Genomic DNA, 16,953 nt, shown 5'->3' on the forward strand with positions numbered 1-16,953 from the left:
GAAGAAATCCTGCGACAATTATTCACAAATAAGTGACTGATTTTTTGGTATAGGTTTCATTTAAGGGTAATTGGCCTATTTTTAATTACAGGGTGTTACATTTTAAAAAACCCCTTTTTATACCATCTGAACCGTTTATGCTAGAGTAAAAAGACTTTCAGCAATTACCTACGTACTGGTGCTATTTAGAAATTGGTATAATTTACCCCCATCTTTTCCTCGGAACCACCCCAAAAAAAGAAGAATTAATAAATAAAGTGATTTTCTTGAAATCCTTCACACACAATGCCCTTTATTAATATGCTTCATATATCATTTTGTGCACGTTATTATTACCCATGCATGGACACCAAAAGCGATTTCCTAGTGCAACCCCTGTAGCCAAAAATAAATAAATAAAATGGGGGTTGAAACTTTTTTTCTGTTTTTTGCTTTTTGATCCATATGGGCATATGTTTCATCAATTCTGCTTTTCAAAAATATATATGGTTATTGCAACATTCCTGCGGAAACCCCCTATCCTTGAAAATTTACTGCAGAAACTACCCCTATCCCTTGGCGAGCATGTTTTTACGATTTTCTCATTACCTATGCATTATTTTTAAACAAAACTTGTATAAGGTTAAAGACCACTATTAACTCTAAAAATTAGGTCCTTTTCATTTTTTTCGTATAAGCAACCGATACGGCACAGTGGCGCCGTAAACCTCGTGATATGCTTTGGCGGGCTCCAGTTTTTGGTTTTTATCTCGTTACTTGTTTGTTTTATTGATAAAGTACTTATGTAAAATAAAACAACACAGTGTAAGCTACAAATTATGACCTATACACATTTTACATTCTTTGCCCCCCAAAGCCACAGTGGTGGCCCAAAATCAATTTTTGCATATTTTCGCCACCTACACGTATTTTATTTCATTAATGCTACCTTAATAGCACAATATTCACCCTTAAGTGGTCGCTAAGCAGTGGCGGATCCAAGGAGGGGTGATGGGGGTGATCACCCCCCCTCTCACACCAAAAGTGATATTATATTTAAAGATTATAATAATATTCATTTATTTTTATAGAAATTTAGCCAATTGGCACCCCCCTTAACGATGCTGGATCCGCCACTGTCGCTAAAACATAAAAGTAGGCCATCATTATAAAAATAATAATATAAGTATTTCTATAAAAATAAATGAATATTTTTATAATCTTTAAATATAATATCACTTTTGGTTTGAGGGGGTGATCGCCCCAATCACCCCTCCCTGGATTCGGCACTGCTTAGCGACCACTTAAGGGTGAATATTGTGCTATTAAGGTAGCATTAATGAAATAAAATGCGTGTAGGTGGCGAAAATATGCAAAAATTGATTTTGGGCCACCACTGTGGCTTTGGGGGGCAAAGAATGTAAAATGTGTATAGGTCATAATTTGTAGCTTACACTGTGTTGTTTTATTTTACATAAGTACTTTATCAATAAAACAAACAAGTGACGAAATAAAAAACAAAAACTGGAGCCCGCCAAAGCATATCACGAAGTTTACGGCGCCACTGTGCCGTAACGGTTGCTTATACGAAAAAAATGAATAGAACCTAATTTTTACAGTAAATAGTAGTCTTTAATCTTGTATAAGTTTTGTTTAAAAGGAATGCATAAGTAATGAGGAAATCGTAAAAACATGCTCGCCAAGGGATAGGGGTAGTTTTTGCAGTATATTTTCAAGGATAGGGGTGGTTTCCGCAGGAATGTTGCAATAACCATATATATTTTTGAAAAGCACTATTGATGAAGCATATGCCCGTATGGATCAAAAAGCAAAAAACAAAAAAAAAGTTTCAACCCCCATTTTATTTATTTATTTTTGGCTACAGGGGTTGCACTAGGAAATCGCTTTTGGTGTCCATGCATGGGTAATAATAACGTGCACAAAATGATATATGAAGCATATTAATAAAGGGCATTGTGTGTGAAGGATTTCAAGAAAATTACTTTATTTATTAATTCTTCTTTTTTTTGGGTGGTTCCGAGGAAAAGATGGGGGTAAATTATACCAATTTCTAAATAGCACCAGTACGTGGGTAATTGCTGAAAGTCTTTTTACTCTAGCATAAACGGTTCAGATGGTATAAAAAAGGGTTTTTTAAAATGTAACGCCCTGTAATTAAAAATAGGACAATTACCCTTAAGTGAAACCTATACCAAAAAATCAGTCACTTATTTGTGAATAATTGTCGCAGGATTTCTTCCTAATTTCCGTTACAGTTAGGGAAAAATATATATTTTTTAAAAACATCTTTTTTAAAAACTTGTCAACTTTGGGGCGCCACCCCCGCTAAACGGTGGATGATAGACATATGCTGTCGGGAAATAAATCATAGAAAATATAGTCCTCTTCATATTTCTATAAAAAATGTTTTTTGTAAAAGGTACAGGAAGGGCTACGTTCCGCAAAAACCACAAATTACCCCCTTTAAAGGGGTGAAAAAGGGGGTTCCGGGGCGAAATTTTTTCAGAAAAAGTTAGTCTTATAATAAGCACCCCTTGATATGCCAGAAAAAAAATAAAACCGGACTTGTGTCCATTTTGCAAGGTTCAACCTCTGTTTCCTACACTAAATAGTAAAACAGGTAAAATATTTGGCACAGAAAAAACTAAAATTTGGTTATATATAATTTTTTACGTATATTGAGTATTTTTGGAGTTATTATCAAAAGAATATGAAAATTACAATAATTTTAAAAATTATGATTTTCTTAAATTATATCTTTTTTTCAAAAATATGCCTTTTAAATCGGTCAAAATTATCGAACACATTACTTATACTAATATAAAGAAGTTCTTTTAAGGATTACTATAAATTTTAATTTTTTGGAAATGGCGTATATTTTATTTTTCACTTTTTCCTACAAATTCGAAACGGTTCTTTTATTTTCATTATAACTTGCTTAATTTTGACGCTATTACCTTGTTCTGAAGCTCATTTGATAGGTATTCCGAAGTACTTTGGCAAATGTTTAGCAGGAGTATTTTATACATTGCATCGTTTTCCCGTTATTTAAGCTTGATTTGAGAACTCGTCGAAAAAAATACACTACACATTCAATTGCTAATAACTCACTTTGAACTAACATTAGTTTAGTTCTTTATGTGAGGAATGTATTCAATTTTTGTTATCTTCAATTTCAATAATGAAAGCTTTTGTGTAAGAGCATATAGTTTTTGATTTATACGTGAGAACCGATTTAAAACATGCGTTTTTTACGAAAAAATAAAATCTTTGGTCTTTAATAACTCAAAGTGTTGATTTATTTTAATAACTTTATATAACAAATTTTGCTTATAATTTGTCCCTCTATCGACTTATGGTATTATTTTTAATAAAATAATTTTCACCCACGAGAAGGGGTGGCGTCCACCCCCAGGGTAAAAGCGTAAGTTGGCATCATGTCACCTTTATTCCTTGAGGTATCCTCTAATTACGGACCAATTTTCATGAAAATCGATGGAGGTTCAACGAAATCGGAGGTGAAAACCTTCAGTGACTGCACTATAGTTGTTATTTAGTTATGTTATATCCACGTTGCACCTCTCTTTTTAAAAGTTAATTACTCAGTCATTTAACAACCGATTTTAACAAACTATATATCGCTGGATAGGTGAATGACCGTTCTTTCAATTTACAAAAAATATACTGGGTGTTCCATTAAAAAAAAGTCAAAAAAGTTTTTTCAAGAATCCACCAATTTTTTTTTCGTAAACGAAAGCGATATAAAAAACTCAATCCATTCAGACAAAACTTTTATTAAAACAAAACATTTCAGCAAAAACCGCACATTTCTATCTTGACTTGTTTAGAAGTTATAGGCAGTTAAAATGGGGGAAAAGATAAATGGACACCCGGTATGCCATTAATTGCATTTTTTAGGTTTATCATAGATTTTTGTACAGTTTCTCCTATTATTAGGACTACTGTATCGTCAGGAAATATGGCTAGTTGAATGTTTTCTCTCTCCGGAATGTCAGATGTATACAAAAGGTATAGTACTCGTCTTAGAACGCTATCTTGGGACCCCTGCGTTTATTGGCTTTAACTCAGAGTAGTCGTTTTCTATTATAACTCTAAATATTTGCTGGAGTAGGTATGACTGTAATATTTCAAACAGTTCTACAGAAAATATTTTCCTTAGCTTAATTAACAAGTCGTCGTGCCATACTTTTTCAAATGCTTTGGCGATATCCAGAAATACTGCTCAAAAAATGGTATCCTCTCCAACGAACTGCCAATACTGATGGAATGGGCATGAAACGAATTTAATTCGGCCAGGATGAGATAGCGTAGTCAGGGAAGGATGTAAGATAATCTCCATCTTTCGTAAACAAAAAAATTGATAGTGGTAGTCAGGGTTGCTAGATTGGTGTGCTTTTCCACAATTTTGGGGCAATTTGAAAGCGTCTAGGGGAATTTCCCTAAGCAGAAATGGTTGGAGGACTTTTGGGGGGAAAATTATGGAATATTTTAAGAAGTCATGGTAAATTAAATTTGCGAATATAAATAGAACTGTATATTATACTCTCATATAACCGAAGACAGTAGAACCTATGAATTATTTCCAGGGCCCTCTGTTGATAAGGTAGTATAAGTTTGGTTTACATTTGACTACTAATTTATTAAAATGCGGCAAAAATTAAAATTTGGGGATTTGAGCTTCAATTTGAGGGAATTTCAGTTTCTAAGTGGGGGATTTATAAAATCACATCTGGCAACTCTGGCGGTAGTTGTAGCAAATTTTTTCCGGGCATTCTCTGACTCTCTCTAGGACCTCTTTCTTGTATGTTGGCCGCAATCTCGCTTCACTGTTTGAATGGGACGGGGAAATTCCATCAGTGTTGATCCTCTCCCAATGATTTCTCTACTTCAGCATATGCAGCTCTTAAAAACATATTTGAAGACGGTAACATACGATTAATATTAAAGTTACCGTAGATGACCTACGAACGGTGCTTAAATATTTTCCCTAATAGGAAACAATACTTTAAAACTAGGAAAAATACAAAGAATTGTGAAGCGTTCATTGATAGGAGTAATCATAAAAAGCAGATCAGAAATGAAGACTTACGAAACAGAAGCAGAGTTACTAATGTTGTGGAGGAAGCTTGAAGATTGAAATGGAGATGGGATGGCCATGTGGCACGGATGAAGACTAAAAGGTGCGCATGCAAGTTAACCGAATGTAGACCAAGAACAGATAAACAAAACAGAGGAAGACGACCTACAAAATGGCCAGATAAGCTGCGAAGATTATCTGGCCATACGAAAAATTGGATCCATAATGGACAAAACCGTGCACTCCGGATACAAACAGAGAAGGCCTATGTGCTGCAGTGTACCTAAAACGAGATTCTAAGTATGATGAGTGTACACTTATATATTTTATAGGAGGTCATTGTGATGGCCTTAATATGTATAATTTTATGCTAATCCAGAATGGCAAAATGAGCTTGGAGATTTAATAAAGTTAAGTTGTTATTAAGCTATTTTCTTGTGGCGTTTTTATAATCAACTATTTTTAATAGGAATAAGCCACAATTTTACCAAAAAAATGATATTATTAACGTTTCGAAGCCCAAATCGGGTTTCGTTGTCAAAATACAAAATACTACTAAAATAAATAAAAATGTTGTTGCTAAGTAAAAAAAAAATCTTTTAATAATTTATTTAATTTGACACATTTATATTGGCAATTCAGACGTATATTATACGTATATCATTTTTAAGTCTTCTACTTTAAAATGATATCGCCAATATTTATGAGTTGCGTTCCTGGGACGACTACTAAAAGATAGTTCATTCGATTACATGAAATCAATCCCAACTCAAGAATATCCGTCACAAAAAAACCATAGCATGTGATCTGTCTTTACAGAGACAACCAAATGCAACGATGACAGTAAAATTCTCGCGTTAGAGATTCCATAGTAAATCACGAGGGAAAACCAGGAAAAAAATATATGATAGAGCCAAAATTACTTGTTCTAACGAAAATTCATTTTTAGGAGAAAAACAATTGTTAACATGTTTTAATAAAAAATGATTATCTTATATCGTTTATAAATAAGGAATTGTGAAGATTGGATCGAATGGAACAGAACAACTTAGAACGGGATCCTACAACATTCACAAGAAATAATACGAGGAAAATATCAATACCATATATAAAAGGACCATATGAGAAACTTAAAACAATTAGAAATAAATTCAACATTTCAACATCATTCAAAACAACAAACGCATTGAGATCTATTCTATCTAAAACTAAACCTAACAATGAACAAGAAAGAACAAAGAATTGCATTTAGAAAATATCTTGTGAATGCGAACAATTTTATTTAGGTGAAACATCAAGACCATTAAACGTTAGAATATAAGTGAACATCAGTCTTATATCAAAAATAGAGAATTTGATAGATCTCAAATATGTCAACACACATGGGAAATGAACATAAAGTTAAGTGGAGAGATTCAAGTATAGTCCTGAAAGAATCAGATAGTAAAAAGAGTTAAATCAAATAAGCGGCTCTAATTATGCTAAATGAACCAATTGTGTCGCAAATTCCTCGGTAGAATGCAGTAGGATTTGGTTACCCATACTAAAAGAGGAAGTCAATAGAAAGGAAATACCACGATTAGTAAGTAAATAACATATCGAGTTAGTACAAATTTTATATTTTAGTATTACTTATTGTATATCTATGTATTATTAATATTATTTATAATTTAACCATATTAAAGTCAGAATTTGGTATTAGTTTTTTGAAAGTAAATTAAATGTAAGACTTACTTAAATGTTACTTACGATGTCAGGATAGTATCACGAGGTTTTTTTTCCTGGATTTCCCTCATGATTTACTATGGAAGCTCTAACGCGAGAATTTTATTGTCATCGTTGCATTTGGTTGTCTTTTTAAAGACAGATCACATGCTATGATTTTTTTGTGACGGATATTCTTGAGTTGGAATTGATTTCATGTAATCGAATGAACTATCTTTTAGTAAAGTCGTCCCAGGAATGCAACTCATAAATATTGGCGATATCACTTTAAAGTCTTCTACTTTAAAATGTATAATATACGTCTGAATTGCCAATATAAATGAGTTAGATTAAATAAACTATTAAAAGAATTTTTTTACTTAGCAACAACATTTTTGTTTATTTTAGTAGTATTTTGTATTTTGACAACGAAACCCGATTTGGGCTTCGAAACGTTAATAAAATCATTTTTTTGGTAATTTTGTGGCTTACTCCCATTAAAAATAGTTGATTATAAAGATAATTTGATTATTATAATGGTTAGATATTTAAATCGTTGTTACGGAAGGTATGAAAACCTTTTTGTTAAACTCATTGTTAGGCAACACAGTTATCAGTTCACCCTAGTGCGGTTCCTTACAAAATCTGTAAACGGCCGTCTTAGGCAGAGATATACGTTCGCATTTTTCTGAATTACACTGACGCTGTTCCACGGAAATTACGCCCTTTTCACGTTTTAGTCCAGAGATATAATTCCATAAATTTGTCAGCTGATTTATGTTCTAATATATTTTCTTTTGTTACAGATACCGAATTTATTTATAGGAACGAACATGGAAGCGTTACACTTTTTGACGCAGATAACTTAACGTCGACGGTTGTTATGACAAATATAGCTTTTGTAAGTATAACAGTTTTATATAATATGTAATGTTTATTTACGAATTAGCAATTTTAAAGAATTCGCCTAAAAGGGTACCCCCCCGTTAAGATAGGCAAAATGCCCTCACTCTCAGAATTCAATTTTTTTAATTTTTTTACGGTCTGTACAATTAAAAAATGAGATACCGCGGATTTTTAGCTCGCCACCCCCTTACCCCTCCCCCACAGCCAAAAACGTAGATTTTTAGATTTAATTTTTTTTTAGTAGGGTTGCAATTGATTTAAAAATTTCAAAAAATTCGCTCGTGTAGCTGAGGATTTTACAAAACATGTCCATTTTTTATGGACCCTTAAGTCGAGTGTACATAACCTCAAATAAATTTTTAACATTTTAAAACCTATAAATTTTTTTTGGAGGAGGCTGCAGGTCCAATTTTTTTTGGATTTTGTGTATTTTATCAAAAGCTATCTCTCTGATTTTTTTCAGATTTTTGCGTCAGGTGCGCCACCTTGAAAAATCCGGAAAACTGTTTTTTTTAGGGGGTTTTTAGGGATTTTCTCCAGTTTATAGACTACAACATAGGTCAACTCAAGGTTTTGTTAATAGATTATGTATAATTTGAAATTCATGAGTATTTTAGGATTAGCAAAAATTGGGCAAAACACCTTTAAACCCCCCAAAAACCATGTTTGTTTAAAGTTTTGTAAGGATTTTTGCATGGCTAATTATATTTTTTGAGGTCGATACAGCCTGAATATTTTTTTTTTTAATTTATTTACGTTCTATATGATTTTAAAAAATTAGGACTCACCGCAATTTTAGACCACTTCCCCTATTCCCCCTCCCCCACAGCCAAAAATGTCCATTTTGCGATTTTATTTTTTTTTAATTGGGTTGCAATTAAATTATAAATGTTGTTCTGAAGCTATGTCTTTGTGGCATTTTTCTAATTAACTAATCTAAATGGGAAATAAGCCACAATTTAACTAAAAAATGATTTTATTTTCCGTCTGTATTGCGATAGAGAGAATTCGATAATCTGTGGCGCACTGAAAAAATGGTTTGGGACGATTTATATAAATAAGTCAGTTTAAATTTTATTATTAGAAGATTTTTTTACCAAGCAACATTTTTGTTTAATTTATTAATATTTTGTATTTTGACAACGACGTCCGTGGTGGACGTCGAAACGGTAATAAAATCATTTTTTAGTTAAATTGTGGCTTATTTCGCATTTAGAATGGTTAGTAATTATTAAATTATAAATTACAAAAAATTCACACGCACAGCTGAGGCTTTTACAGAACATATATTTTTATGGACCCGAAGGTCGAGTGTACATATTATAACCTCATTTTTTTTTGTTTTTTTATACGTATACGTATAAAACTTTTGTTTTATGTATTTTACAAACCGTCTACGTTTGGCTCATAATGCAAATAGTCCACGCTGTATGCTTGTCCCGTTAGGTAAATTATTCCGATTAATTTTTTTGCACAAACTTACTCAAAAACAGGTCCTTATAACAAATCCACAAGGTGCCAGGCAGGACCGAGGTCGGAAAATTTATTTTTTTAAACGAATTCAAAAAATCAATTTTTTTACTTCGGACAAACTTGTTTTAGATTCTCTGGATCAAGTTGAACAAAAAAGGTATTTTGGGATTTTTCTATAAAATTGGCTGTTGTCGAGTTACATGCAATTTCAAATTTGAAAAACGCGAAAATGGCCATTTTCAAGGCTTAATAACTCGATTAAAAATTATTATTATGAAAGTCATAAAGTGGCCAACTCAAAGTTTAAAGCCCCCCACTGTAATAGTCTAAAGAAATTTTTGTCATTATTTTATTACTAACTATTATTTTTAATAATTAAAAATGAGCGCTAAGCCTGTATTGAAGCGGCCGTTCGCGAGAGAGAGATGTACAATATTCATTGGACGTTTTAAAAAAATATCGATTTGAAGTCAAAAATACGTTTTAAAAAAATAAAAAAGGAATTTTGAGGTTATATGTATTGTACACTCGACCTACTCGGGTCTATAAAAAATAGATATATTTTGTAGAAGCCTTATAAAAATTTTAAATTAATTGCAATTTTAAACAAAAAAAAATATAAAAATTTACGTTTTTGTGGTGGCAGGGGGAGGGGGTGGTGACCTAAAACTGCGATTAGTCTTATTTTTTAATCACATATAACGTAAAAAAATGAAAAAAATATTCAGGCTGCATCGATCTCAAAAAGTATCATTAAGCCCGCAAAAACCCTTACATAACTTAAAAAACACATGGTTTTTGGGGGGTTTAAAGGTGTTTTGCCCAATTTTTGATAATCCTAAAATACTGATTTATTTCAAATTATACATAGTCATTTAACAAAACCTTGAGTTGTTCTATGTTGCAGTCTATAAAATGGAGAAAATCCCTAAAAACCCCCTAAAAAATAGTTTTCCGGATTTTTCAAGATGGCGCACCTGACGGAAAAATCTGAAAAAAATCAGAGAGATAGATTTTGATAAAGTACACACAGTGCAAAAAAAATTGGACCTGCAGCTCCTTCCAAAAAAAGTTATAGGTTTTAAAAAAGTTAAAAAAAATTTGAGGTTGTGTACACTCGACCTAAGGGTCCATAAAAAATGGATATGTTTTGTAAAAGCCTCAGCTACACGTGTGAATTTTTTGAAATTTTTAGATCAATTGTAACCTAACTAAAAAAAATTAAATCTAAAAATCTACGTTTTTGGATGTGGAGGAGGGGTAAGGGGTGGCGAGCTAAAAATCCGCGTTATCTCATTTTTTAATTGCACAGAACGTAAAAAAATTAAAAAAATGGAATTCTGAGAGTGAGGGCATTTTGCCTATCTTAACGGGGGGTACCTTTTAAGTTATTATTACAGCACAGCGTAATTACATAAAATAATTATTTATGTATCAAGGGCGTAAAATAGGCGTTTATGGACCGCGACGTGTAAGTAAGAGCCCCAGCTGATAGGCGAGGACTATTAACACGGCAGGTCCATAAACGCTGTTTACGCCCGAAATACATACACATTTTATGCAGGACTGTTTTAATGATCATTTGTTAATAAAGATACAAAATTCCTTGCACGATCGTCTTAGTGATTATTTTTTAATGCTTCTTTTTCTTTCCACCTTTTGCGAGCAATTTATTATAATACAGTTTCAAAAGTTGCATGAATTTTATAGCTTAATTTATTAAAACTCATCCTGCATAACAATTCATTGAATAATTTGTATTGGTTAGTAAGTAAAAAATGTCATATTGAAAGAAATAAATATGTGTAGGAAAAAATAATATAGCTATGTTCGCGTTACCCTAGCAACAAAGTAAATAAGTCAAGAATAGTTAGTCGCCATTATTTATCGTATTTAAAGTTTCATAACACATTTTTTAAGAAGTTCTTTTATAATGGAAACTAGTGACGATGAGACATTTTCTGGAACACCACAGGAAATTTTTAAAGCAGCAGAAGATGCAAAATTAAGTTTACTACCCGCTAAATCTAAGAAAATACACGATAAAGTCTACGATGAATTTGTTAGTTGGTGCAAATTGCAGAATGTTAAAGACGGTAATTATACAGAAAATGTATTTCTTGCGTATTTTCTGGAGAAGTCTAAATGCCGTAAGCCGTCGTCTCTATGGTCATATTATTCGATGTTAAAGGCAACTGTAAATTTGCACAATAATGTAAACATCGCTAAATTACCAAGATTGATAACATTCCTAAAACGGAGATCAGATGGTTATAAACCAAAGAAATCTAAAATTCTAATTAGAGAAGAAATTGAATCGTTTTTGGTAAATGCTCCAGATAATTTATATCTTATGATAAAAGTAAGTTACTTGCTATTTTTTTTTTATATTGTCGACTAGTATTTTAACTGAGTATTTATTGCAGGTTATTCTAACATTACCGCCCAGTCGTGCATAAAGATATTAATTTTCAATCGTATTCTTAATAGTACCTACTTATGGACAAAGGTATCTAGATATGAATCAAGAACTGCACATGTAGTCCAAGCACTGATTCTTGTAATGGGTCCAAACCTCGCAATTTTTCCAGAATGGATAGATTTGCTCGAAAATTTGATAATAAGTAGTGGATAGTCCAAGGATAAAAATCTACATCATGCCGAAAGGCGCTTTTACCATGGGGGCGGTTGCCAACCCATCTCGGGCGTGGAAATTTTTTCTTATATCTTAATAGCAAAAGTTGGTGAAAACGTTAATTCCAAGCAAAAAACATTCTATATATTTTTTTGATAAAATTGACAGTTTTCGATTTACTTGCTATCGAAAGTATTAGTTTTGTGTCGAAAAAATCAATGTTTTTAATAAGTTTTCTGCTAATTACTCCAAAAGTTTTCGTTTTATCAAAACAACTTTACTTAAAAAAATGTACCTTTTAAAAAAATAAACAAAACTGTTTTTTTAATTTTCTTTAAGACCAATAGTAATCGAGCTATAATTTATTATATGTTGGCTCTTCTTCGTCCAATGCTAAATATTATAGTTTCAAAGTCAAAAAACGGGAAAGCTATGCATTTTTCGAGGACAACTTGTTTAAGCTAATTTAAAGTACTTAAAATATCTATCTCTAGAAATAAAAAAAGTCTGCAGCTCAAAAAGTAAGTGACTTATAATGAAAATAATGTCAGTCCCTATTTTTTTCAGCGAAAAAGTGATCGCAAGCAACCCCTAATCACCACCCTAATTAAAATTAGTCATTGACCTTATTTGGTCTTTTTTATTTATGTATTATTAATAGGTTTTAGAAGTTTGACCGGCTTAGAATGCTAAGGTTTAAAAAAAATGGAGTTAAAACTGAACAACGAATTTTTGTAGTTTAGAAAAAAATGGCCTTTTCTTCAGAATATCAATATTAACAACAGAGATACGAAATTGTTTAAATACGAAATTGTAGCTTAATTAATTCCCAAAAACCAGGTGTGCCAAAATTTTTTTCTACGGCAAAAAGTTAGTGAGCTATTGACAATTAAAACTTGTAATAACATGCAAAAACCACCTTTACCAACCCTTTAAAAGTCACCTTCTTTTGCAACTAAGGATTTCAAAAAGATTTAATATTAATAGTCTTACATATCTTGTAAAAACCTACAAAATTATTTTTTACCAATCTTTCCAAGATAAAAAATAAAAAGTTACGGTTAAAAAATCAACATATTTTTTTGAAAATAAAAAGAAGAAATCCAATTGAAAGCTTAATAATGTAAGTTAGCGGTGTTCTTAGTCATTGGCCTTATTCATTCTTATTTATTTGTGTATTATTAATAGATTCTAGAAGTTTGAGTGGCTTAGAATAATTAGGTTTTAAAAAACTGGAGTTAAAAGCGAATAACGAATTTTTGTAGTTTGGTAAAAAATGCCATTTTCTTCAGAATAGAAAGATAAGCATCAGAGATACGAAAAAATGTTTAAATATGAAATTGTTGGTTATTTAATTCCCAAAAATTTGGTGTGAAAAAATTTTTTCTACGGCAAAAATTGAGTAAATCGTAAATGAGTATATCGAAAAACATTGATTTTTTCTATACAAAACTAACACTTTCGATAGCGAATAAATCTAAAACTACTAATTTTATTAAAAAAATATATAGAACATTTTTTGCTTAGAATAAATATTTTTATTAAATTTTGCGGTCAGAATACAATAATAAATTTCCACCCCCATGGTAAACCATGGGGGTGGAAACCACCCCCATGGGTGGCAACCACCCCCATGGTAAAGGTGCCTTTCGAAATCATATAGATTGTGATCCTTGCACTATCAACCACTTATTCTCAAATTTTCAAGTAAATCGATCCATTCTGTAAAGATTGCAAGGTGAAAAGCTTCGGTTCCTACCTGCTTTTCATAGGGTTACGCATGACCAACTTATTGAAACATTGTAAAAAAGAAGATTAGACCTCAGAGATATAGGCATAATTTCAAAACTGATAACTAGGCCAATACTAGGCCAAAAAGCAGTAGTGAGAATAGAAGACATAACACCAGGAGAAATAGAAATACAAATAGGTTTTCGACAAGGTTGTATACTTTCATTAATATTATTTAATATATACTCGGAAGACGTAATAAGTAAATCAATAGATGAACTAAACGTAGACATTAGAAATAATGGCATGATCATAAAATAACCTGAGATACGCTGATGATACAGTTATTTTAGCTAAATCACATAAAGACCTACAGATACTGCTTAATAAAGTGACCGCGGTAATTGAAGGCATGGCTCGACATAAGCAAGACGAAATAATATATTATAATAACAAAGATAACTCAGGATATTCGTGAGATATATTGAAACAAAAAGGCGATGGACTACCCCAGCTAATTGAAATACCATTCTAACTAAAATAATATTTCAACCAACCAAGGTAGTCATCGTCCACCTTAGCTCAGCTCAGTCTTTTAAGGTGTGTGTTCGTCTTGTCCTAATCTTAGATATGATCTATGAAAATTCAGAATGGAAGCAAACAAAACAATACTTTAACCAATCATGTTTATTGTTCAATAAAGATATAACGAAATTGTGACTTATTAAATGCATTAAGAAATATATTCAAATTCTTGCCAAAAACTAACAATTTCTAGATTATACTTATGGCTTTTGGTATTCGATGGTAACTTCTTGATATTGGATGGTACAGCTGTAGACTTGTAGACCTGGTCAGGTGTTGTAGCCCTAGGTCGATGCAACTAGAGATGTCGGATGCTGCTTTCTGTTCGATGCATCCTGTTGTCTTGGCCTTTATGTGTGCATCACCGGTGATGAAGGCAGGTGGCTCCGAAGGGAGAAAAGTGATTTCTATCCAAAAACTAGAATACAAAACGTGTATAAGTTTGACATCAAGAAGAAAAGAAAAAGAGCCTTGCCAAAAAGTATTCAAAAAGTAGCAGATGGCAAGGGGTAAATTAAGTGGAATTATTGATACTAGTTAAATAATTTGATTACTAAAAGCATATTAATAGAAAGAATGTAAAATATGAAATATGTGCTTTTTGACATGGAAGGTTAGGTATAAAAAAATCATAAAAAAAATTAATACAGGTTTAGAAAATTTTGTAGAGTGATGTTACAAACTACTCACCCCAAGAGAATAAGTGTTTATGAAGAAATAAAGCTAATATTCGCCTGCAATCGGCTTTTATAATTTTATTAATTTACCACCACCCTTGTGACTGAAATATGGGAGTTGTCACTGTCATTGAAACGACAGGGCAACGTAGGAGATGGCAAGCATGTTCCGTATTGTAACTGAATAAGTAGATGAAAAGAGAGTTGCCTATAGAACGGGCGCCAAACAGGCTTTTATCGGGAAAACAAGTTAAAACGAATACAGACGATAATTATTAATGAAATATTAAAGAAAATAGAATAAAATAATTATATAAAAATAAAATAGCAAAGACGTGACGTTTGCAACGTTACAATATGTACAGAATCAACCTATTGAAAGAGTTAGGGCCGGTTGTTCGAACGCTAATCAACAATGATCATGATCACATATTTAATTACTGTCACCAACTGTCAATGTCAACTTTGACTGGGTTGCTGAAATCATAATTATGGATTACAATTATGAAATTACTTAATCAATTATGTTAATAGTTGTTATATTAATTGATTAACTAATCTCATAATTATAATTAATTATGTTTTCATCCACCCAATAAAAGTTGACATTGACAGTTGGTGACAGTAATTAAATATTTGATAGTGATCATTGTTGATTAGCGTTCGAACAACCGGCCCTAAAAGAATTCAAATAGGTAGGTACAACCATTAACCTTCGGATGACCAAGCGGGGGAAATTGTGACCCCAGCGTATGTTTTCCTTTAATAAATTCAAAAGTATTGTGGCATTTTTATGATTAATTATTTATATGGGAAATAAGAGCGAGAGATATATAGATGATGTGTTTTCAATATGGCCTCATAGATCAGAATTGTTGGATACGTTCCTGAATATTATAAACGATCAAGAAGAGACAATAAAATTTACAATGGAAAAGGAATACAATAACAGCCTACCTTTCCTCGATGTTTTGATCTCAAAGAAAGATATTGGATATGAGACTCAAGTGTATAGAAAAGCAACACACACCAACAGATATCTCAATTACAAGTCAAATCACAACATCAACGTTAAAAAGGGAATCACTAAATCCTTATATGATAGAGCCAAAATTACTTGTTCTAGCGAAAATTCCCTTTTAGCAGAAAAACAATTGTTAACGTCTGTTTTATTAAAAAATGATTATCCTTTATCGTTTATAAATAAGGAATTGTCAAGATTGGATCGAATGGAACAGAACAACTTAGAACGGGATCCTACAACATTCACCAGAAATAATAAGAGGAAAATATCAATACCATATATAAAAGGAATATCCGAGAAACTTAAAATAATAGGAAATAAATTCAACATTTCAACAACATTCAAAACAACAAACACATTGAGATCTATTCTATCTAAAACTAAACCTAACAATGATCAAGAAAGAACAAAGAATTGCATTTATAAAATACCTTGTGAATGCGAACAATTTTATTTAGGTGAGACATCAAGACCATTAGACGTTAGAATAAGTGAACATCAATCTTATATTAAAAATAAAGAATTTGAGAGATCTCAAATATGTCAACACGCATGGGATAATGAACATAGAGTTCAGTGGAGAGATTCAAGTATAGTCCTGAAAGAATCAGATAGTAAAAAGAGAAAAATCAAAGAAGCGGCTCTAATTATGCTAAATGAAACCAATTGTGTCGCAAATTCCTCGGTAGAATGAAGTAGGATGTGGTTACCCATAATGAAAAAGGAAGTCAATAGAAAGAAAATACCAAGATTAGTAAGTCAATAATATCGAGCTAGTACATATTTTATATTTTAGTATTACTTATATATATCTAGTATTATTAATATTATTTATAATTTAAACATGTTACAAGTCAGAATTTGGTATTATATTTTGAGAGTAAATTAATATCAGACCAAAGACTTACGATGTCGGAATAGTATCACAGGGTTTTTCCTGGTTTTCCCTTGTGATTTACTATGAAGTCTCTAACGCGAGAATTTTACTGTCGTTGCATTTGGTTGTCTTTTTAAAGACAGATCACATGCTATAATTTTTTATGACGGATATTCTTGAGTTGGGGTTGATTTCATGTAATCGAATGAACTATCTTTCAGTAAGTCGTCCCAGGAACGCAAC

General features: G+C 31.8%; 1 protein-coding gene across 1 annotated transcript in view; it reads left to right on the forward strand.

Annotated features, from left to right (window-relative positions):
• The window catches only part of LOC126880901 (inactive dipeptidyl peptidase 10-like), a 378,845-nt gene that overhangs the window by 154,917 nt on the left and 206,975 nt on the right, over positions 1-16,953 (forward strand). Inside the window, exon 3 of the mRNA XM_050644976.1 lies at positions 7,609-7,703. Within this exon, the coding sequence (XP_050500933.1) occupies positions 7,609-7,703 (95 nt within the window). The remainder of the gene's footprint in view (positions 1-7,608; positions 7,704-16,953) is intronic.

This window comes from Diabrotica virgifera, chromosome 2 (genome assembly GCF_917563875.1).
Source record: "Diabrotica virgifera virgifera chromosome 2, PGI_DIABVI_V3a".
In the NCBI taxonomy this organism is placed as follows: Eukaryota; Metazoa; Arthropoda; class Insecta; order Coleoptera; family Chrysomelidae; genus Diabrotica; species Diabrotica virgifera.